The sequence below is a fragment of the Salmo salar genome, chromosome ssa17, assembly GCF_905237065.1.
Source record: "Salmo salar chromosome ssa17, Ssal_v3.1, whole genome shotgun sequence".
NCBI classification, from domain to species: Eukaryota; Metazoa; Chordata; class Actinopteri; order Salmoniformes; family Salmonidae; genus Salmo; species Salmo salar.
The window spans coordinates 36,061,310-36,084,953 of record NC_059458.1 but is presented as its reverse complement, the minus strand read 5'-3'; the positions used below and the strand labels follow the sequence as shown (position 1 = coordinate 36,084,953).

Here is a 23,644-nt window from a genome sequence, read left to right as displayed (position 1 = left end):
CACCAGATCAATTAACTTCAATACAGTTATTCAAATGCATTCATCATCAATGACTAAAATAATGAATCTAGTATTAAAATACAATTTAATAAACACAAGTAGCCTGTTTATCATTAAACAAAAGTTGTTTAGTAATATAAAATAATCCACCCAAACTAATGCTGAAAACTAATCATCACACCATCTTTATCTGATATAAAGTCAGTATACAAAACATTAGGAACACCTTCCTAATATTGAGTTGCAGCCCCCCCCCCCCCCTTGTCCTCAGAACAGCCTCAATTCATCGTGGATGGACTCTCCAAGGTGTTGAGAGCATTCCACAGGGATGCTGGTCCATGTTGACTCCAATGCTTCCCACAATTGTGTCAAGTTGGCTGGGAGTGGATCTCTACTACGAAAAGGTTGTTCCATCTCCTCCCACAGATGCAGATTGAGATCTGGTGACTCGGCAGGCCACTGCAGTAAGATGAATTCACTGTCATGTTCTTGGAACCATTCCTGGACAAGCCTTGTGGCATAATCCTGCCCAAAAAATCTATTTGCAGATGGATACACTGCTGCCATGAAGGGAGGCACCTGATTGGCAATGATGTTTACAAATCCTGTGGCATTCAAACGTTGCTCCACTTTTAACAAGGAACCCAATGTGTGGCATGAAAACACACTCCACACCATCACACCACCACCACCACCAGCCTGCAATGTTGTACTCGTGGTTTCCTCCATACCCTAGTCCTCCTATCAGTGTGAAACAGCAGGAACAGGGATTCATCAGACCAGGCAATATGTTCCCAATTTATCCAGTGTTTTCATTCCTTAGCCCACTGCAACTGCAGTCTCTTGTTTTCTGCTGAAAGCTAATGGGGATCCATAATAAATACACAACAACTACACTATTAAGGATCATAGCTTTTCACCTGGGTTCAGCTGGTCAGTCTACGTCATGGAAAGAAAGAGCAGGTCTCTATAATGTTTTGTACACTCAGAGTATGTTGTGTCGACCAGCTCATTCCCACAGAAAACTGCAGAGGGAATCAGTGCCACCCAGTCACCCATCAGACTCCATTGTGAGACGCCTCACAGAGGATATTCAACCGTAAGGTAATCTCAATGTCTTTACAGTAGAAACTAACAAAACACACCAATACTGATCAGTGTGCACCTTGTCAGTTAAGTAAAGCGAGGCTAACATTCTATAATGCTCCCTTTCGTCTGCACAGTTCTCTCAGTGAGAAACTATAGGATTACAATGGAGTGTTCTACGCTTACTTCTTTTGATCCAATTCAACGTTGCCAATTATTTAATGACATGAGAATGAAGTGGAGTGTCTAATCTTAGCTGGTCTGAGAGAACTGAAGAGGCTTCTCTCCTTTATGTATACATTGGTGTCTTTTTAAATGGCCCAATCTGTAGAATCTCTTCTCACAGTCAGTGCAGTGATAAGGCTTCTCTCAAGTCTGTATCCGTTGGTGTGTTTTTACTTTGCCCAATTGGGAAAAACTCTTGCCACATTGAGAGCAGAAGTAAGGCTTCTCTCCTGTGTCTTTTCTCTGATAAAAGAACAGCTGAGCTAAAAGGTTAACATATTCTATAGTCAGATCAGTGACAAGGCTCCTCTCTTATGTTTACCTTGGTGTCTTTTAAAATGGCACATTCGAGAGAAACACTTCCCAAGTCAGAGAAGGATTAAGGCTTCTCTCCTGTGTGTGTTCTCTGATGAACTGTTAGCTCAGTTGATGTTTTGAAGCATTTTACACAGTCAGACCAGTAGTAATGCTTGACTTCTGAATGTATACGTTCATGTGTTTTTAAGTGACCCAGTTGAGAGAAACTCTTTCCACAGTCAGAGCAGGGGTAAGGCTTCTCTCCTGTGTGTATATGTTCATGTTGTTTTAAGGTGTCCAGACAAGAGAAACTCGCCCCACAGTCAGAGCAGGAGTAAGGCTTCTCTCCTGTGTGTACACGTTCATGTTTTTTTAAGGTTCCCAGTCGAGAGAATATCGCCCCACAGTCAGAGCAGGAGTAAGGCTTCTCTCCTTTGTGTATACGTTCATGTTGTTTTAAGGTGCCCAGTTGAGAGAAACTCTTTCCACAGTCAGAGCAGGAGTAAGGCTTCTCTCCTGTGTGTGTTCTCTGATGATCTTTCAGCTCAGTTGATGTTTTGAAACATTTTACACAGTCAGAGCAGTAGAAAGGCTTCACTTCTGAATGTATACGTTCATGTGTTTTTAAGTGGCCCAGTTGAGAGAAACTCTTTCCACAATCAGAGCAGGAGTAAGGCTTCTCTCCTGTGTGTATATGTTCATGTCGTTTTAAGGTGTCCGGACGAGAGAAACTCGCCCCACAGTCAGAGCAGGAGTAAGGCTTCTCTCCTGTGTGTATACGTTCATGTTTTTTTAAGGTGCCCAGTAGAGAGAAACTCGCCCCACAGTCAGAGCAGGAGTAAGGCTTCTCTCCTGTGTGTATACGTTCATGGATTTTTAAGGTGCCCAGTTGAGAGAAACTCTTTCCACAGTCAGAGCAGGAGTAAGGTTTCTCTCCTGTGTGTGTTCCATGATGAACTTTTAGCGCAGTTGACGTTTTGAAGCATTTTACACAGTCAGAGCAGTAGAAAGGCTTCACTTCTGAATGTATACGTTCATGTGTTTTTAAGTGGCCCAGTTGAGAGAAACTATTTCCACAGTCAGAGCAGGAGTAAGGTTTCTCTCTTGTGTGTATATGTTCATGTTGTTTTAAGGTGTCCGAACGAGAGAAACTCACCCCACAGTCAGAGCAGGAGTAAGGCTTCTCTCCTTTGTGTGTTCTCTGATGAACTTTTAGCTTAGTTGATGTTTTGAAGCATTTCCCACAGTCAGAGCAGGAGTAAGGCTTTTCTCCTGTGTGTATTTTTAGGTGTATTTTTAGCTTTGATAGAAATGGGAAAATCTCCTCACAATGTGGCCAGTGGTGAGACCTCTTCGCTCTGTGATCTTCCTGCTGATGCTCTCTGGATGTAGAGAAAGTCTCAACATGGTCTCCTGTGTGAACAACATCAGAAGAATCAGTCAGTTGGTGTGATATACATGTCAATCAAATGTATTTTATGAAGCCCTTTTTTTATAAGTTGTAACAAAGTGCTTTACAGAAACCCACCTGAAATCCCCAAAGAGCAAGCAATGCAGATGTAGAAGCACAGTGGCCATGAAAAACTCCCTAGAAAACAGAAACCTTGGTAGAAACAGAGAGTAACCAGGCTCAAGGGGATGGCCAGTCCTCTTCTGGCTGTACCGGGTGACATATGTACTCATATCAGTAGGCTGTACAACACCAAAGGGGAATAAAACGAGTCTAAAAGTGGGTAAGCGATTAAAGCTAAAAATAAGCAAAAGTCATAAATTATGAGCCATATCATCCTCCACTCACTATCACAAGGGTTAGTAACTACACAGACTCATTTCATAGAACTTTAAAACACTGTAAGATTGTTTACTTCACTTCTTTAGTCTACTCTCTGAGCACTCCAGATAACCCAGTGAATAAAACAAATGCTGGCAATACTGGTGTCAAACCATGCAAGTGTCAGTAGCATGAAATAACATCTACCTTCTCATTGTAACAACTTTTCATGCACAGTGGGAAGTTGGAATGAATAACAAACTTAGTTAGATAGAACCTGCTCTTACCATGAGAAACAGATGTCCCAATCTTCTCCTCCTCTTCTTCATCTTTAATGTTGACATTCAGCACCAGTGTTTGACTGCAGTCTTCCAGCTTCACTGATGCCATCTCTGGATCCTGCAGTACAAACTGGGCTCCACTGTCACAATCAGGACCCAGTGACTGTAGGTTTGGACTCAGTGTGGAAGGAGAGAGGCAGGCTGGGTTTGTCCTCACTGTTGATGTTACCGGCCTCAGACAATTCTAGTCATCCTGTAGTAACAATGAGAAACAGACACAAAAGTTATTGTCTTGACAGTTCTGGCACTTTCTTTATTCTCTAAAAATATTGTTTATATTTAGGTGCAGCAGCTCCACAATACTGTTGAGCTAATATTCTATAAGAGGAACATGAGCTCAAACAGTAGACATTTGAGGTGCCGGTTCTCAGCTCCAGTGAGCTCCTGTCCAAGTCAAGCACTGATCTCATTTCAATAAATCTGGTAGCTAAGCATTGACAACAAAACATTAATTCCTTCATATTAGACAAAGTACCTGCTTTAAATTAGTCTACACAACATAAGTGCACTTAAACTATAGTAGATTTCCCAAATTCACATAAATGCATAAATGGGAAAAAACATTTAGTACAAGTTTTGTTTGAACCTTGTCTTCACTGTATTATTTCAATCAAAAACCAATTGCATTTCCAGTTCATATGGTGTTGATTGACGGAGATCAAACTGGTTTCATACAAAATAGGCTGACACAGGACAATATAAGGAGAACACTACATGTCATGGACCACATTACTCAGAATAAGACAAGTACAATATTAATCAGTCTAGATGCAGAAAAAGCATTTGATTCAGTGGGATGGGATTACCTACTCCAAGTTATGGAAAGATTTGGTTTCAACAAAGAAGTGATACAGGGCATCAAAACACTGTATTCATGTCCAACCGCTAGAATAAAGATAAATGTACATTTGTCACAAACAATAAAATTAGGGCGAGGAGCAAGACAAGGCTGTAATCTTTCACCCACGCTCTTCTCCCCCTACCTCGACCCATTAGCACAGGACCCAACTTCAGAGGGAATAACAATAAGAGGCAGTGAACATAAGATATGCATGTATGCTGATGACGTTCTGTTATTCCTTAAAGACCCAGGCTGCACCTAGATTGATGGATGTTTTACAAACATTTGGAACATATTCAGGGTATGTGCTTAACGTACACAAGACCCAAGCTCTAGTATATAATTATACCCCAGAGGAAGAGCTGAAGAGTAGGTATAACTTCCACTGGACCTCTTCATCCATTAAATATATTGGATTATATCTACCAAAAGATACTGTTGAGGAAAATATTGAATCAAATACTTCTCAGATACCGGAGCTTCTGAGTTCAAATAGACTTTATTACAGAGAGTAGCAAAGCCGAGCAATTCCATGGAAGAACTGACTCTGCATTCTTAGTGCTTGGCTTTTATACAGTTTTACCCTTACATAACATTGTCACTCCACTTTATGAATCTTGTTGTCTTACTTAGTTTCCATTCTCTTATTGGCTCAGACATTGGGGCATAGATTCTATTTGTGGCGTGACATGCATACTCCTACTGGTGCCTATCACTGATTAGCTAATGTTCCTGTTCAAAGGTCTTCACAAGTTCAGGCTGATGTTGTCTATGTATGATTAACCCATATGCATGTCCAGTAGCCTTCACAAGATCAGATATGGCCCAGACCAGTCACGTCTGTGTTGATCTACCTTGCCTCATCCACACGGATTATGCTTATGTTCTGTTTTTTATATGTCTAATGGTTAACTCGATGTTGATCAGGCTCTGTACATTCACATGGGCTCAGCCTTCATTCTGCTTACACATGTCTAATATTTAACCTTATATCGATTATTCTTTCTGCTTCAAAGAGAACAGTATAGGTACTGAAAAAAAATCACCAGATGACTGGAAAACTGTCCCACAATACACCCAAACTTTATTGCATGAATTATGATCACATCAACAAGAAAATATATGATGACCTAGACAGGTGGAATTCACTTCCCTTAGATCTTAGAAGTAGAATTGAAACAATCAAAATGAACACCCTGCCGAGGTTACGGTATTTGTTCCAATCACTGCCCATAGAAATCCCACCTAAACAGTTTAGGGATAAACGGATATCAAGGTTTATCTGGAACAGTAGGAGACCAACAATTATATATACAACATTACAATTACCAAACAACTGTGGGGGTGTGGCCTTACCAAACCTAAAATATTATTTTGTGTCAGCCCAATTGAACCCTCTGGTGTGTTGGTGCAATTCAGAATCCGAATCCAAATGGAAAGACATTGAGGCTACTTTGACAGAGAGGACAAAATAAGGACATGGTAATAGAAATATACAATAGACAAAATCAGTGGAATGATTTCTCTCTGAAGACATGGTTTAGGGTAGTTAAGCAAAATAATTTAGACAGAGATCAAACTGCTGAGTTGGCCCGCATACGACCCCAGCTTCATCCCTGCAACTCAGGACAGCAGATTTAAACAATGGATGCAGAAAGGCATCACATCATTCAGTACAATTATAAGGAATGGGGACCTAGATAACTTCCAGGACCTAAGTAAAAAAACATGGCTTGGATAAACACGATTTTTACAGATACCTACAAGTTCGACACTATTTCTGAAGGGAGATAAGTGATTGACCCTCGAGCACCTCAAAAATTAATCCAAGTATTCACTAACGCATACAACTTGGGGAGTAACAAGAAAACTATTTCAAATCTCTACTTGGGTATTCACTCCTCAAAGAAACATTCTACAAACTATATTAAAAATAAATGGAACTTAACATTGAAATAACTGATGAAACATGGTTGAACATATTAGAGACTCAACAAAACTCCATCTCAAGGTCATGGAGAAAATTCTGTTGGAAGAATGTTATACGTTTCTTCATAATACCTAAACTGAAATCAAAACAGACTGGCTCCCTACAACCTTGTTGGAGAGAATGCTGTCTTGAGGGTGGATCACTCTCATATCTTTTGAACCTGCACCGCAATCGAAACCTACTGGGGAGAAATAAGATCTAAAATTGGGAAAATAATGGGATTTGACATAGAACAAACATTAATTTCTTTGTACTTGGGTGAAATAATACCTGATAACTTACACAATAGAGAAAAGTACCTCTTGAAGGTCCTTCTGGCAGCCAGTAAAAAGGCTATCATTAGGAAATGGCTACAAAAAGACCCTCCCACAGTGACACAATGGATAGTCATTGTAAAATCAGTACACCACATGGAGCGTATGACCTTTGCATTAAGAACACAACAGGAGAGAGGTCAGGAATACTGGGGAAAAATAGGTTTTGTACTTGGAAAAGCTCTAATTCAAAGATGTCAATGTAACTAATATGATGAAGGTATGATGTGCACTGTAACTGCCAGATCTTTTTGTCGTTGTTTTATTTTACTGCATTGGTACTTTCTTTGTGTTCCTCAATAAAAACAAAGTATAAAAAAAAGCTCAGTATGAAGAACTTTCCACCTCAAAGGCTGCAAACAGCTTAACTAGGCTGAAACAGTCCAATGATCAAGGTGGAAAACCTGGTAAATTGCTGGCCTGGCGCATTAAGAAGTTCAATTCAGACTGAGCCATTAATGCAATTCATAATTAACAAGGACCATTATTAATGGATCCTGTAGAAATAAACCAAACATTTGCTTCCTACTACAACACATTTTACAACTCTGAATCTCCTGAGAACTAATCAGGTCTTGATGTTCCCTCTAGTTCAGAAGACACTAAATTGCATCTGGAAAAGGAATTGGATGGTGTTGAAATATCTGATGCTATTTTCAATATGAAGGGAGATAAAGAGGCAGGTCCAGATGGGCTCCCAATAGATATTTAAGGACAAACTTCTAGGTCCACTTCTGGATATGTACAGTGTATTGGGGTATATATATATCAAAAATATTTCAGCAGAGGACTGGGGTATGATATGCTGTAGAGCACAGATACAGACAATAAACACCCTCCTGAGATTGTTGCAATACAATTGGATAATGAGTACATATATCACCCTTGTTAAGCTCCACAAATGTGACCCCAATACCCCAGACCTGTGTGTTAAATGTAACATGCATTTAGGCACCTTGTATCATTGCCTGGAGGAATTTGTTGAGATACAAACGTTTTGGAGCTCAGTACTGTGCTATATCTCTGAGATGACCTCTGCCCCAATACCACTAATCCCTAAACTAGCGGCGCACAATTGGCCCAGTGTAGTCCGGGTTAAGCCGTCATTGTAAACAATTATTTGTTCTTAACCAATTTGCCTAGTTAAATAAAGGTTAAATAAAAAATAAAATAAACACTGCATTAATGTTTTGCCACCCTCCCCCAGATCTGTGCCTTGACATAATCCTTTCATGGAGCTCTACAGAGAATGGTGTCTGAATGTTATTACACATGTAGAAAACTGATAACCGATAAACAGTACTGCAACCATAAAAATTCTCTCTCTCTCTGCTGCACTGAAGTCGTTGACACAGACTGAGTGTGCACCGCCATTTTACCAGTTTGTGAATTAGTCCTTTCATGGAGATCTACGGACAATTCCGTCGACTTCATGGCTTCGTTTTTGCTCTGACATACACTGTCAAACATGGGACCTTATATAGACAGGTGTGTGCCTTTCCAAATCATGTCCAATCAATTGAATTTACCCCAGGTTGACAACAATCAAGTAGTAGAAATATCTCAAGGATGTTCAATGGAAACAGGATGCACCTGAGTCTCATAGCAAAGGGTCTGATTTACATAAGTATTAAGGTTTTTGTTAAAAAAAAATAATAATTTAAATGTGAAAACTTTTCTAAAAACTGCTGTTTGCTTTGACATTATGGGGTATGTGTGTAGATTGATGAGGAACATTTTTTTAATTTAATCCATTTTAGAATAAGGCTGTAATGTAACAAAACGTGGAAAAAGTCAAGTGGTCTAAATCATTTCCGAATGGGAAAGGGGGATACCTTGTCAGTTGTACAACAATGCATTCAACTGAAATGTGTCTTCCACATTTAACCCAACCTATGAATCAGCGAGGTGGGGGGGAAGGGGGGGGCTGCCATAATAGACATTCACGTCTTCGGCGCCCCGGGAACAGTGGGTTAACTGCCTTGCTCAGGGGCAGAATTACATATTTTTACCTTGTCAGCTCGGGGATTCAATCCAACAACCTTTCGGTTACTGGCCCAACACTAATGCAAAAGGGGAATAAAACTATTCTAAAAGTATCTCATAAGTCATGAAAATTATGACCTATATCATCCTCCACTCACTATCACAAGGGTTAGAAACTACACAGACTCATATCATATCATCCTCCACTCACTATCACAAGAGTTAGTAACTATACAGACTCATTTCATATCATCCTCCTCTCACTATCACAAGGGTTAGTAACTACACAGACTCATTTCATATCATCCTCCTCTCACTATCACAAGGGTTAGTAACTACACAGACTCATTTCATAGAACTTCAAAACACTGGCAGTTTGTCTACTTCACTTCTTCAGTCTACTCTCTGATCACTCCAGATAACCCAGTGAATAAAACAAATGCTGGCAATGCTGGTGTCAAACCATGCAAGTGTCAGTAGCAGTGATGCACCGATATGACATTTTTTGCCAATACTGATATCCGATATTTTCCTTGACAAAAAAAAAACAGATACCGATACAGAAAAATTTTGCGGCCTTTTATGCATTCTAGTACAGTTAAATAGTTAACACACACACACACACACACCTGTCTAAGGCACAGCATCTCAGTGCAAGAGGCGTCACTACAGTCCCTGGTTCGAATCCAGGCTGTATCACATCAGGCCGTGATTGGGCGGCGCACAACTGGCCCAGCGTCGTCCGGGTTTGCCCGGGTAGGCCATCATTGTAAATAAGAATTTGTTATTAACCGACTTGCCTAGTTAAATAAAGGTTACACACACGCACCAAAAGGTTACTGTTGCCATTTACGTATGTCCCCATTACCAGTGAAACATAATCAAAACATATTTCTTCACTTACTTGCTGTGCTGTTTCCTTGTTCAGTCGTTTCATTCTCAACAAGGATTTCTATGGAACGGCGTTTATGGAAGGCCGTTTGGGTCTTTGCTTGTCAAAAAAGATACAGTAGCACTGTCAATGTTGTACAAAAAGTATGCAAACAAGCAAACACTGGCCACGAACTATGTGTTTACAATACCGCGTTGGTAATAAAGCGTCATTTGTTCTACCGCAACTTCTTGGGTAGCTAGCTTTAGCTTGGTACCTAGCTGGCACCAATACAACCAGCCTGAAAACAATGACCAGTAGAAACTGCAGTCATTTTCATTATTCTTAGCAGTCCTTGTGAGTAAGTATTAGCTAGGTTGCCACTTGTTGTTCGCCTATTGAAATTGCACTTCAGTTCATGAACATAAACAGCTAGCCAGCTACTTAACTCTGTTGCCCAAAGCTTCCATTATAAGCAGCCAGCTAGCTTCATCTGGCTAGTGAGGCTCGACAGGACCGGGTTATGTGTTGTGAAGCTAGCCACAATAAGGATTAGGCACAAAAGTGGAATTTGCGGTTTGTTTTCAAAATAAAAGTTTGCCATTGATAGTGATGCAAATGAATACAAATAGTAGAATTATGCCCTACTTTTACTTTTTTTAATTTCACCTTTATTTAACCAGGTAGACAAGTTGAGAACAAGTTCTCATTTACAATTGCGACCTGGCCGAGATAAAGCAAAGCAGTGTGACACAGACAACAACACAGAGTTACACATGGAGTAAACAATAAACAAGCCAATAACACAATAAACAAGTCAATGATACAGTAGAAAAAAGAAAGTCTATATACAGTGTGTGCAAAAGGCATGAGGAGGTAGGCAATAAATAGGCCATAGGAGCGAATAACTACAATTTAGCAGATTAACACTGGAGTGATAAGTGAGCAGATGATGATGTGCATGTAGAGATACTGGTGTGCAAAAGAGCAGAAAAGTAAATAAAATAAAAACAGTAAGGGGATGAGGTAGGTAGATGGGGTGGGCAATGTACAGATGGGCTATGTACAGCTGCAGCGATCGGTTAGCTGCTCAGATAGCTGATGTTTAAAGTTGGTGAGGGAAATAAAAGTCTCTAACTTCAGCGATTTTTGCAATACGTTCCAGTCACTGGCAGCAGAGAACTGGAAGGAAAGGCGGCCAAATGGGGTGTTGGCTTTGGGGATGACCAGTGAGATATACCTGCTGGAACGTGTGCTACGGGTGAGTGTTGTTATCGTGACCAGTGAACTGAGATAAGGTGGAGCTTTACCAAGCATAGACTTATAGATGACCTGGAGCCAGTGGGTCTGGCGACGAATATGTAGCGAGGGCCAGCCGACTAGAGCATACAGGTCGCAGTGGTGGGTGGTATAAGGTGATTTGGTAACAAAACGGATGGCACTGTGATAGACTGCATCCAGTTTGCTGAGTAGAGTATTGGAAGCTATTTTGTAGATGACATCGCCGAAATCGAGGATTTGAAGGCTAACCGCAAATTCCACTGTTGTGGCTAATCCTTATTGTGGCTAGTATCACATAGATGGGTCCCGACCACCATTAATCAAATAAGAACTGTCTTATAAATTAGGGTTACTTTAGATGACACCTAGTGTAGGTGAAAATTCATGACAATGGTTGATTTTCCAGTATCTAGACTGTTCTCCCAGCAGTATTGAGACAGAAAACATAGGGTTAATTAATAGACATGTGTAAGCAAAATAAAGGCTGAGCTCAGGAGAATGTACAGACTGGGTCAGCATGGAGTTAATCACTACACATGCAAAAACAAGAACGTAAGCGGAAAATGTATGCCGTGCTGTTGTTATAGGCATGAGGAAGTAATTACCTGGTTCTATGACTTGCGTTGAGACATGTGATTGCATATGTATGTCTGTGCCATTATAGGCGTGGGGAGAGCCATTGTGTAGTCCCATGAGTATCATGAGTATCATGGGACAGACACATGCATTTGTGTATGAATCGGTAAACAAGCCAGAATTGAGACAGAAAGATAATGGTGGCAAGAGGTCAAGTGGTGTTAATCATCTACATAGAGGGGAGAGACCATGTGTGTTATCTGAAAGTGTGAACATATAAAGCCTGAGGTTTGTGGCAAGAGAAGTTGGTTCTTCCATGGAATTGCTCGGCTTTGTTACTTTTGTTATAAAGTCTAATTGAATTTACAAGTTCCAGTATCTGTGAAATATTTGATTCAATATTCCACAACACTAGCTATATAGCTAGCTAGCTAACTATATAGCTACCGAAACAAATTATGTCGGTTTGCGATGTTTTTGGGGAAGAACATTGTTTGCATCCATGAGTTAGCTAGCTTTTTTTTATGACCAGCACCATAGGTGCGCGAGACAACTTTACTAGCATCATAGCATACGTATTGATGAATCATTGTGACATACAGTAAGGGAAAAAAGTATTTGATCCCCTGCTGATTTTGTACGTTTGCCCACTGACAAAGAAATGATCAGTCTATAATTTTAATGGTAGGTTTATTTGAACAGTGAGAGACAGAATAACAACAACAAAAATCCAGAAAAACGCATGTCAAAAATGTTATAAATTGATTTGCATTTTAATGAGGGAAATAAGTATTTGACCCCTCTGCAAAACATGACTTAGTACTTGGTGGCAAAACCCTTGTTGGCAATCACAGAGGTCAGACGTTTCTTGTAGTTGGCCACCAGGTTTGCACACATCTCAGGAGGAATTTTGTCCCACTCCTCTTTGCAGATCTTCTCCAAGTCATTAAGGTTTCGAGGCTGACGTTTGACAACTCAAACCTTCAGCTCCCTCCACAGATTTTCTATGGGATTAAGGTCTGGAGACTGGCTAGATTGACAGTTCTTTTGTGTTTCTTCCATTTGCGAATAATCGCACCAACTGTTGTCACCTTCTCACCAAGCTGCTTGGCGATGGTCTTGTAGCCCATTCCAATCTTGTCCATGACATCCTTGGAGGGCTCTTTGGTCTTGGCCATGGTGGAGAGTTTGGAATCTGATTGATTGATTGCTTCTGTGGACAGGTGTCTTTTATACAGGTAACAAACTGAGATTAGGAGCACTCCCTTTAAGAGTGTGCTCCTAATCTCAGCTCGTTACCTGTATAAAAGACACCTGGGAGCCAGAAATCTTTCTGATTGAGAGGGGGTCAAATACTTATTTCCCTCATTAAAATGCAAATCAATTTATAACATTTTTGACATGCGTTTTTCTGGATTTTTTTTGTTATTCTGTCTCTCACTGTTCAAATAAACCTACCATTAAAATTATAGACTGATCATTTCTTTGTCAGTGGGCAAACGTACAAAATCAGCAGGGGATCAAATACTTTTTTCTCTCACTGTATGTTAGTGTTTTCTAAGTGGCCATGTTGAGAGAAACTCTTCCAACAGTCAGAGCAGGAGTCAAGCTTCTCTCCTGTGTGTATACGTTGGAATGTTCTTAAATTGCTCTGCTGTGAGAAAATATTCCCACAGTCCGAACAGGAGTAGGGCTTCTCTCCAGTGATGAATTATGAACTGTCAGATCCCTTGATATTTTGCAGCTCTTCCCACAGTCAGAGCAGGGATACAGATTCCCTCCTGTGTGTATTTTTGGCTTTGATAGAATTGGGAAAATCTCCTCAATGCAGGCAGTGGTGAGACCTCTTAGCTCTGGGATCTTCCTGTTGTTGCTCTCTGGATGTAGAGAATGTCTCAGTATGGTCTCCTGTGTGAGCAACATCAGAAGAACAAGTCAGTTGGTGTGATACACATGTCAATCAAATGTATTTTATAAAGCCCTTTTTACATCTGCAGTTGTCACAAAGTGTTCTACAGATACCCTAACTTAACGTATCAGGCGTAGAAGAAACACCACAAGCTTACGGTTTTCAGGCTTTGGCTTCCTCTCTGCCTTTTCCCTGAAAAACGGATGTTTCCAGTGTTCGTTGACTCCGCTGAAGGTGCAGGTACCGAGACTAAAACCCCAAAGAGCAAGCAATGCAGAAGCACAGTGGCTAGTAAAAACTCCCTAGAAGGAAGGAACTTAGGAAGAAACCTTGACAGGAACCAGGCTCCGAGCAGTGGCCGGGCTCTGGCTGGGCCACTCAAGGACATTACGAGATTTGTCCAGAAGCCACTCCTGCGCTGTCTTGGCTGTGTGTTTAGGGTCGTTGTCCTGTTGGAAGGTGAACCTTCACCCCAGTCTGAAGTCCTGAGTGCGCTCTGGAGCAGGTTTTCATCAAGAATCTCTCTTGACATCTACTGTGGGTGCTGGTACTGTTTATATTTAGGTGCAGGAGCTCCACAATACTTTTGAGCTAATACTTAACCTGTAGTAGATAAATGCATAAATGACTCAAAAACCATTTAGTACAAGGTTCCAGTTAGTTTTAGGCAGCACCATGTGCTATTTTCCTTAATGACCTTCCTTGTATTCACTGTATTACTTCAAAAACACAACACAGTAATGCAACCGTAAAATTGTCTCCCTCTGAGGATGAAGTTTTTGATGCAGACCGAGTGGCGCCGCCATTTTACCAGCTTGTGAACATTTCCTTTCATGACGTTCTACGGACAATTCCTTTGACCTCATGGCTTGGTTTTTCCTTTGACATGCACTGTCAAATGTGGGACCTTATATAGACAGGTGTGTGCCTTTCCAAATCATGTCCAATCAATTGAATTTTCCACAGGTGGACTCCAATCAAGTTGTAGAAACATCTCAAGGATAATCAATGGAAACAAGATGCACCTGAGCTCAATTTCGAGTCTCATAGCAAAGGGTCTGAATACTTATGTAAATAAGGTATTTCTGTTTAAATTTGTGTTTTTTTACAAACATTTCTAAAAGCCTGTTTTCTTTGGTATTATGGAGTATTGTGTGTAGATTGCTGAGGAAAACGTTTTATTTAATACATTTTAGAATAAGGCTATAAAGTAACAAAATGTGGAAAAAGTCAAAGGGGTCTAAATATTTTCCAAAGCACTGTAGCTAATTAAGAAAAACGGGATTGTCTTTTTGTCCTCCTTTTTAATGTTACAAATAACAATGAAAATCAACAACTCTGTCTCTGTTGTCATATGTTTCTTTCTAGTAAGCCTTTTCCCATCCTGGAGTCTGAGACCTTGTGGAAATTTGTGGTAGAGAAGAATGTATGGCAATTTAGACACTACATTACCCTACAGTAGTTATCCTGTTGTCCATATTTTATTGTTAGCTGAATTTTATAGCCAGTGATGAGAAACAGATCCTTCCACTGTAAACTAGCTGATAAACTGTATGATTCAGTAACAACAATTTTCAAAGACAAAACCGTTACCTTGTAAAGGTTCATACCCTGCTTGCAATGCAGTGGAAAAGGAAGTTCCTTCAAACTGTGTAATCTGGTTGAAAGGAGTAGCTAGGGAAATTGGCTAATAAAATTAGCATATTAAAGAACGCATTAATTTAGCGTGTGTAAGTGTATATTTAGCAGCTGTAGGCGTTAATTCGACGTGTGCAGGACCGCTTGCAGCTGTTTATTTAGCACATTTGCACATGCTTATTTGACGTGTGAAGGCGTTCATTTGACGTGTGCAGTACCGCTTGCAGCTGTTTATTTAGCACATTTGCACGCGCTTATTTGACGTGTGTAGGCGTTAATTTAGCGGGTGAAGACGTTAATTTAGCGTCTGCACCTGCTTACTTTACACACGCAGCATTAACAATATCGCGTTTTGACCACGTGCTTTAAGACCCAAACGGCGTTCCATACGCAGCAGTCGCAGTGAAAACTGCATTGCTACAGATGCTAGTTCGATGCCAGTGCCGGCCGTGACCAGGAGACCCATGAGGCGACGCACGATTGGCTCAGCGTCGTCTGAGTTAGGGGAGGGTTTAGCCGGCCAGAATGTCCTTGTACCATACAGCGTTTCCTCTGACGTAATTTTTTTGGGGGGTGGATGGGTATAATTTGTATGCATAATAGTAATTTTGGGGTGGATGGGTATAATTTCTATGCATAATGTATAATAGTAATATTTAAAATTACTGTCGGGTAATTTTGTATACATTTATTTAAATTTGCATCGGGCCGCTTCTGGGGGGGATTCTGGTAAGAATCCAGCAGAGCTGGCTCAATTCCGGTAGATAGGAACAGCCTGATGTACTTGGGCCGATACTTGAAAGTCATTAATTTTGATTACGGGCCGAGTCCGACACCCGATTCCGGGCCGATTCAATCAGTTCCGGCCCCCCGGAAGAGGGCCGCTTCTGGGCCTATTCCTCATTGCGAAGTTGCTATATATTGTCAGGAACTGGAACAAGCTGTGTTACACGTCGATCCAGACCACCCCAATGCTGCTCTGGACTCAGGCAGGGCCATGACAATGCCAATTAGAAGAACAGACTTAGGTCCTCTTAGCAATAGAGACTAGTTGGAAGGTGTAAATATGTAATTGTGTGACTTGTATGTTATATTTTCAGCTGACGTATCCAGTAGGTTGAATACATCTGGTGTGTGCTTTTACTAGTTGTCCATCTGAGTTTCTACTCTGTTCGTTCATAACTTAACAATCATTTCATTAAAACCACACTTGGCGCACTTGATATTGCGGACCCAGCAGAGAGTCAGGGACGAGGGGCATCATGAGATATAATAAGCAACTCATTCTCAAACTCTGAGCAGTATGACATTTGATTGATTACGAATTACATGACCCCACCCTGAACTATATTTAAAAAAAATACTAAACCCTCCCCTTGACTGAAATATAAAAAGCATGACCCTCCCTCATTTTCCTCCGGGTAACAATTGTGTAAATTTCACCTCTCCCTAAGCAACTTTTGTTTAATGATATACATACTTTGAAACTACTACATATGTCTTTCACATTGTCTTTTAAAACTAGATGTATTATTTTCGTCCTTGATGATGAAGAATGTATTTGGATAACTGCATGGAACTTGATTGAAAATATTCTACATTCTACTGCTCAGCCTATGGGTTATCTATACAGAAAATGTGTTTGTTTAATTGATAGCATGCTAAATAATTTAAATGTCTATGTATCTACTCAATACATGTCACTACACCTCTACATGCCAATTAGCTAGCCCCCAGTATGTTCTACAATGCATACAAATAGATGTTTTGCAGTATAAAGGACATGTTTTCAAATTTAAATAAATGTGAAATAAAACAAATGTATTATTTGTTATTTTTCATAATTTTAAAGTGTTTTCTATGGTGCCAAAGTCCAGGGACAAAATTACTACCACATTTCAAGTATGACCCACTTACTATTGGGGAATGGAACCAGAGAGGAAGCTTGCGTTACCCTTTCCATGCCCCATTGTTCAGAGTGGAAGAGCTGTGAACTCACCTGTGATGGTCCACATCTACTACAACCTTTCCTATTGTGTTAGTAACCAACACAGCATTTTAGGAAGCCATTGTTCAAAATGTTTTCATACGTAAGATTACAATGGGAGGGGGTGTGGCATGCACAGGGGAAGAAGTTGATCTCAGACTTCTATTTAGAACTGGGATCCTATTCAGAGTTGACAGATTAACAGTGAGGACAAACCCAGCCTGCCTCTCTCCTTCCACACTGAGTAGAAACCTACAGTCACTGGGTCCTGATTGTGACAGTGGAGCCCAGTTTGCACTGCAGGATCTAGAGATGGCATCAGTGAAACTGGAAGACTGCAGTCAAACACTGGAGCTGAATGTCAACATTAAAGATGAGGAAGAGGAGAAGATTAGGAACTCTGTTAATCATGGTAAGAGCAGGTTATATCTATAAATTATTTAAAAATGTAGACCTCCATAAATTATGACCCAGTCTATTGTTAGGTTGAATTCTGTAATTCTGACATCCAATTATCTTCAAAGCTTTTGATTGAGGAAAATGTGGAATTGGAATTTGGGTTACCTTGTGAATTGACTGGAATTGAAATGGAATTGACCCTGACAGTTGCTAACCCTTTTGATAGTGAGCGGGGGATGAGGGAAGTTGGTTTTGAAGTTTCTGTCCTATATCTGAGAGATTAAGAAAGATCAGTAAAACATATATATATTTACCCGTATTTAACCCATTTTTTCAATATATACTTCTCAAAAAAAATGTTTTTTACTTGTACCTGCTACCTTCAGACACTTGTGGGCGTCCTAAAGCAAAATGTACTTGTTCGTGAGTCTCACCTTGTAGACTACAGACAGAAGTTGGTGTCTCCTGGTCTGACAAACAACACCACAGCTCTGCCACCTTCCACTGCAGATGCAAAGGCTGACATCAGCGGATGTGGTGGATTGAGACACAGCACATGCAAAAATACATCTCTAGCTTAAACATTAGGCTTTTGATGGGGATTTTTATTATTAAGCTAATTTGATTTCGGCAGGGGTGCGGACATTGACTCTTGGGTTTTTAAAAGCACACCAGCGTATACATAAAGAAGAGATGCTGGTAACACTTCTTTTCATGGGGTCCTTATTACAGACTCTAATTAATAAATGCCAGCAATATACCCACCTGCATCCCACTGCTAGCTAGCCTCTGAAGCTAAGCAGGGTTGGTCCTGGTTGGTCTCTGGATGGGAGAACAGATGCTGCTGGAAGTGGTGTTGGAGGGCCAGCAGGAGGCAGTCTTTCCTCTGGTCTAAAATAAAATCACAATGCCCCAGGACAGTGATTGGAGACATTGCCCTGTGTGCCATCTTTTGGATGGGACCTTAAACGGGTGCCCTGACTCTCTGCGGTCACTATATTTCCCATGCCACTTTTCATAAGAGTAGGGGTGTTAACCCCAGTGTCCTGGCTAAATTCCCAATCTGGCCCTCATACCATCATGGCCACCTAATCATCCCTAGCTTCCAATTGGCTCATTCATCCCCCCTCCTCTCCACTGTAACTATTCCCCAGGTTGTTGCTGTAAATGAGAATGTGTTCTCAGTCAATTTACCTGGTAATATAAGGGTAACATTTTTTTTAAATATAAATAATTACTTATACCATCTGGGTTAACTTGGTTGAGCTCACGAAAACAGATCTAATACGAGTCTCATCCCAGATGAGGATTAAGACACTTTCAAAGCACATGTAATGTTTGCCTAAATACAATGTCATTTCTAGTTCGTACACAGGATTTAGCTTGTTAAAGTGAAGTGTATCTTTAGGGGTAATTAATGTGTACCTATACAGTACATTACCCACCCTGACAACCTGGCCCTCAATTTAAAGCTTGTGGAAATGACATCCAAGTGGGAGAACAAATACACTAGTACCACACAGAGTATATTTAATATCTGCACAAGTACAATGTAATTACTAGGTGTTACACAGGATTTGACCAGTTATAATGAAGTCTATCTTGTGGGGTACTACTTGTAATTACAGTGAACCAATAGCCACTGGTGGAAAAAGTACCCAGTTGTCATACTTCAGTAAAAGTAAAGATACCTTAATAGTAAAAGTGAAAGTCACCCAGTAAAATACTTGAGTAAAAGTCAAAGTATAAGTTTAAAATATACTTAAGTATCAAAAGTAAAAAATATAAATAATTTTTACAAACAATATATGGTTCTTGGAGTCAATCAATTGAAAGTGACTACAATTAGAAATGATTTAAAACTGTGCCAGTAAAGATGTAAAAGTAATCTGCTCTTATGGTTCTATTTACATTTTTTCAGACACTTCAATCCGACAGTCTTGTTAATGTTTGACGTCAGGCCAAACGTCTTCAGCCACTGTAGGATGGAGAAGCATTTGGTTGGCATTTGACTGCAGTGTCTGTACCAGGAAAGGACGTTAAAAGTCAGGTCCCCATAATATCAAAGCTTCTTACCATCTCCACTGCAGCCCAGTCAATATCGATTTTTAAAAACTGGAACAATAGATGTCGTGTAGCACATAGAAGCAAAAATGGCACTGGACCAACTCCAGTTTGCCCCAACAAATGTCAATTATACATTTTTACATACGTTAGAGTGCATTTTCTTTTATAGGTCTGCTTTCAACACCATCCTGACCCACAAACTGGTTAGCAGACTCAGGGCTCTGGGTGTAAACCCTGTAATAACAAATTCGATTTTTTACATTATCACAAATGTGTATCCCCAGAATGGACCCGACACCTAAACATGCTGACGTCACTGCCATGGTACACCTGGTCACCAGTGATCATGAGTACATGAAGGAGCTCTGGGACCTGACGTAATGGTGATAGGACAACAGTCTCAGCGTAAGCAAAACAAAGTAGATGGTGGTACTTGACCATTCTCCCATCTACTGTACATTGACATGGAGATGATCAGCAGCTTCAAGTTCCTGGGCACCCTGATATCCTTTTCTGCCCACAGTCACTTCACTCAAAAAGTCCCACTAGTGCTTCCACTACCCTCATCAACTTGCTGCACCACGACCAATGTACCAACTACAGTGTCTGTTTCTATTGACATAACACATGTAAATGAAATGTCCATATTTACTGGAAGATGTATTTATTGTAACAGTCCCTTGACATCCATGACTTAACTACTTTGCATAATGCTCAGGTTACCCACTAAGAAATCATACATTTATTAAAGCTGCATTATGTATTACTGTGTCCAATTGATTCTGGTTGGTTGTAATGTTTTTGAAAACTTTCACTACACAACTTTTTTTTGCTGATGGACAATCCTGTCGGAAACTTTCATAATATCAATCCTTTTGGGACACATCACCAATTAACATTGGCTGCAGTATCCCAAAATTACTAGCTAGTCATGCAATAAACATTTTGGATAATTCCCTTTAAATCAAATTGTATTTGTCACATGCGCCGAATACAACAGGTGTAGACCTTACAGCGAAATGCTTACAAGCCCTTAACCAACAATGAGGTTAAACATTTTTTTTTTTAACTACGAAAAACAAATGAAAGTAACAAATAAAGAGCAGCAGTAAAATAACAATAGCGAGGCTATATACAGGGGATACCGGTACAGAGAATGTGCGGGGCACGGGTTAGTTCAGTAAATATATACATGTAGGTGGAGATATTAAAGTGACTATGCATAGATAGAGTAGCAGCAAATAGTCTGGGTAGCCATTTGATTAGATGTTCAGTAGTCTTATGGCTTGGGGGTAGAATCTGTTTAGAAGCCTCTTGGACCTAGACTTGGCGCTCCAGTACCGCTTACCGTGCGGTAGCAGAGAGAACTGTAGCTGTGGCTCCACTGGCAATCCCAGCCTAGGAATGCTGAAGCCCCTGAAGTGAAAATGAAAACCTTCTCCATGGTTAAAGGGTATGTGTTCCCCCCCCTGAAAAAGGGAAGGGGACATTAAAGTCCATAAGTAACACTTATTTGAGAACACAATACTCTAAGTGAAAATAGTTTGGGATTTAATTGATCTATTACGTTCTTAGGGGGCCCATGGAAGAATAAGGCTATAACATGCTGTCCCACAGTTGTGAGAGTGATTAGGTGATATATTTTACTGATGTGGGCCGTGTTACTTCAATGATCATGGTTTTGCATCTAACCTTCCACATCTAGCAGCCAGTCCCTCCAGAAACATATGACTCTTCTCTATTGCTCTTTAATTGGTACCAGGTGGGGAGCGCTCTGCTTTGAAGAGAGAAGCTATGTCTTTGGCCAAAAGAGGTTTCTCAGTGTAGATGAAAACCTCTGAAGAGGCTTGAGTGTCTATTCATGTAAGGCAGGAGACCAAGACACTCTAGACCCTCTTTGAATCTATAAAGTAAAAAATGTCAATGAATTTGCCCTGAAGAATTTAACTAAACTTGAGGTTCCATAGATATATGGAAACTCACTGCTCAAGAGCATCCCGTATCCTGCTTTCTAAGTAGAACTTTGTCCCTCTCCAATGTACGAATGTATCACACTGAACCCAACATGACCGCTTCCTGTGCCTCGTCAAGTTTGTGCGAGCTGGATCTTAGATTGTCCCAAAACACTGTTTATTGAACTAATTAGCAAAACAAACTGATTATCACTACCCTTAAAAAAGATTGACTGCCAACAAAAGGAAACTCAATCCATGTGGAAAAGTATTCAACTACAGCGCTAATATTTTTTCAAATTAACAGTAACATAACATCCATCACAGTATAAAGTTAGTTACCTTCTCCAATTTCTCTCTGAAGTCATATTCTGCAATTTCTTTCAGTTCTGGCACAGGAGGTTGTCACGTCCTGACCAGTAAAAGGGGTCATTTGTCATTGTAGTATGGTCAGGGCGTGGCAGGGGGTGTTGTTTTGGTGTGTTTTGGGGTTGGTTTGTTTCATGGGGATTTGTTCTAGTTTTCATTTTCTATGTTCATTTTCTATGTGTGGCCGAGTATGGTTTCCAATCAGAGGCAGGTGTCTTTTGTTGTCTCTGATTGGAAGCCATACTTAGGCAGCCTGTTTTTTCCTTTGGGTTTGTGGGTGGTTGTTTTTCGTATAGTCAATGTTACCTTACGGAACTGTCGTGTGTCATTTTGGGCACAGGAATAGGTGCTGCCACAAGTGTAGCCACGTTTGTAGAAGTAGTCTGTAAAAGGTCATTTAAAGGCTTATACATTTCAAAAACATGGAAAAAGCAATAAAGCTGTCAAACATGAGGTGATTGAGTTCTGAAAATGATTTACAGAAGAAAAAGAATGTAGCCGCATGCATCACTCACTATAGAATGTAATCAATGTGTAGGTCAAGAAGACATTTTAAGGATGCATGTAGCTCTATTTTTTAAATAATATTTTCAATATGTATTACATTCAACAAGCAGACAGCGTTGTTTTCTCCTCCATGGTCCGTCCTAACTCTGGAGGAAACGCCATATCTGGAGACAGCATTCATGAAGCAATCCATTACAGTACTGCTGCGATTGTTGCTGGAAGCACTGAGAAACAACAAGACGGCTGTACCCATCAATGCCACCATGTATTACTATCCTCCACCAAAATCAGAAAACACAGCACTGGTTGATACAAAAGCTGAATACATTAAATATACAAACATCACCATCCTCCTTTATCACTTAGATTCTGCCCTCTAAAGGCTACGACAAGGGTTTGTTCTAGACTGTTTCCTGCAGCAGAAGATGTGGGATTACAATATCTACTTCAATTGGAAAAATAACTGTTTTAAATCTTGATCAGTCAAGAGGACAGACTCTCCTGTTATTCACACTTAGGCACAAATACTTTGTTCCAACCGTTTTTGCCTCAGTATGTACTTAAATAAAATAAAAATATAAGCATGTTTGTTAATTTCATGATGCAGATATTCTATCAATCACAGAAGTAGCAGAAACACAATAAAACAATTATTATCCACATGAGTGACATATTGGCCATTGCTTGCTAAACTGAACTGTTAGTTGTTGATGAACAATTTGAGATGTACAACTTCTCACCAGTGATATAGATAATTGTATCTATCACAAAGATACAAACCTTATCAGTTTGTGGTTTCCATCAAGGTGCCATAATGAGTTTGGTCCAGCAACACGGTATGACCTATGCAGCCTCTGCGACATGGTTCTGAGGGCAGCCGCCTGCGGGTTAACACAAATCATGCTGTCCCTCACTCTGCGTCTCTGCACCCGGATTCCCAATGCCCTTAATTGTGCTCAAACAGCCTCTGGTCCAAGTTTGTCATTCCCAGCCACCAAGTTCTTAATCTTTTCATCCAGAGCCAAGTCTGACATCTCAGAATATAATGGTGCATGTGACAGATTGAAGTGTCTGGGAAAAAAATGTGTAACAATGGACAGGGATGAGGTAATGTATATCATCATAGTCATTTTAAAGTCCTGTCTTGATTGTAGTCATTCTAAATTGTTTGATTGGTAAGAAACTGGAAACCATGCATCTAAAGTCTGTAGTTTATAGCATTATGCCCAAGAACAAC

At 40.3% G+C, this 23,644-nt stretch overlaps 1 protein-coding gene and 1 long non-coding RNA gene across 4 annotated transcripts; one reads left to right on the top strand and one right to left on the bottom strand.

Moving 5' to 3' along the window:
• Positions 1-68: 68 nt before the first annotated feature.
• On the bottom strand, positions 69-10,236 carry LOC106574985 (zinc finger protein 135-like). Of its 3 annotated transcripts, none has more exons than XM_045698547.1 (4): positions 9,756-10,236; positions 3,667-3,913; positions 3,137-3,196; positions 69-3,021 (listed from the first exon to the last, which is right to left on the bottom strand). In XM_045698547.1, exons 2-4 carry the CDS (start codon positions 3,767-3,769, stop codon positions 1,691-1,693), a joined length of 1,494 nt encoding a protein of 497 aa, XP_045554503.1. In that variant the 5' UTR covers positions 3,770-3,913; positions 9,756-10,236; the 3' UTR covers positions 69-1,690. The 3 variants fall into 3 exon arrangements, with proteins under 3 accessions (XP_045554503.1, XP_045554504.1, XP_045554505.1); XM_045698548.1 differs by lacking the exon at positions 9,756-10,236 and adding an exon at positions 4,911-5,120; XM_045698549.1 differs by lacking the exon at positions 3,137-3,196.
• Positions 10,237-17,322: 7,086 nt separating this feature from the next.
• LOC123728057 (uncharacterized) lies at positions 17,323-20,342 on the top strand. Its single transcript, XR_006759932.1, has 2 exons — positions 17,323-17,525; positions 19,864-20,342. It is a non-coding gene; the product is annotated as an uncharacterized lncRNA (long non-coding RNA).
• The last annotated feature ends 3,302 nt before the right edge of the window (positions 20,343-23,644 follow it).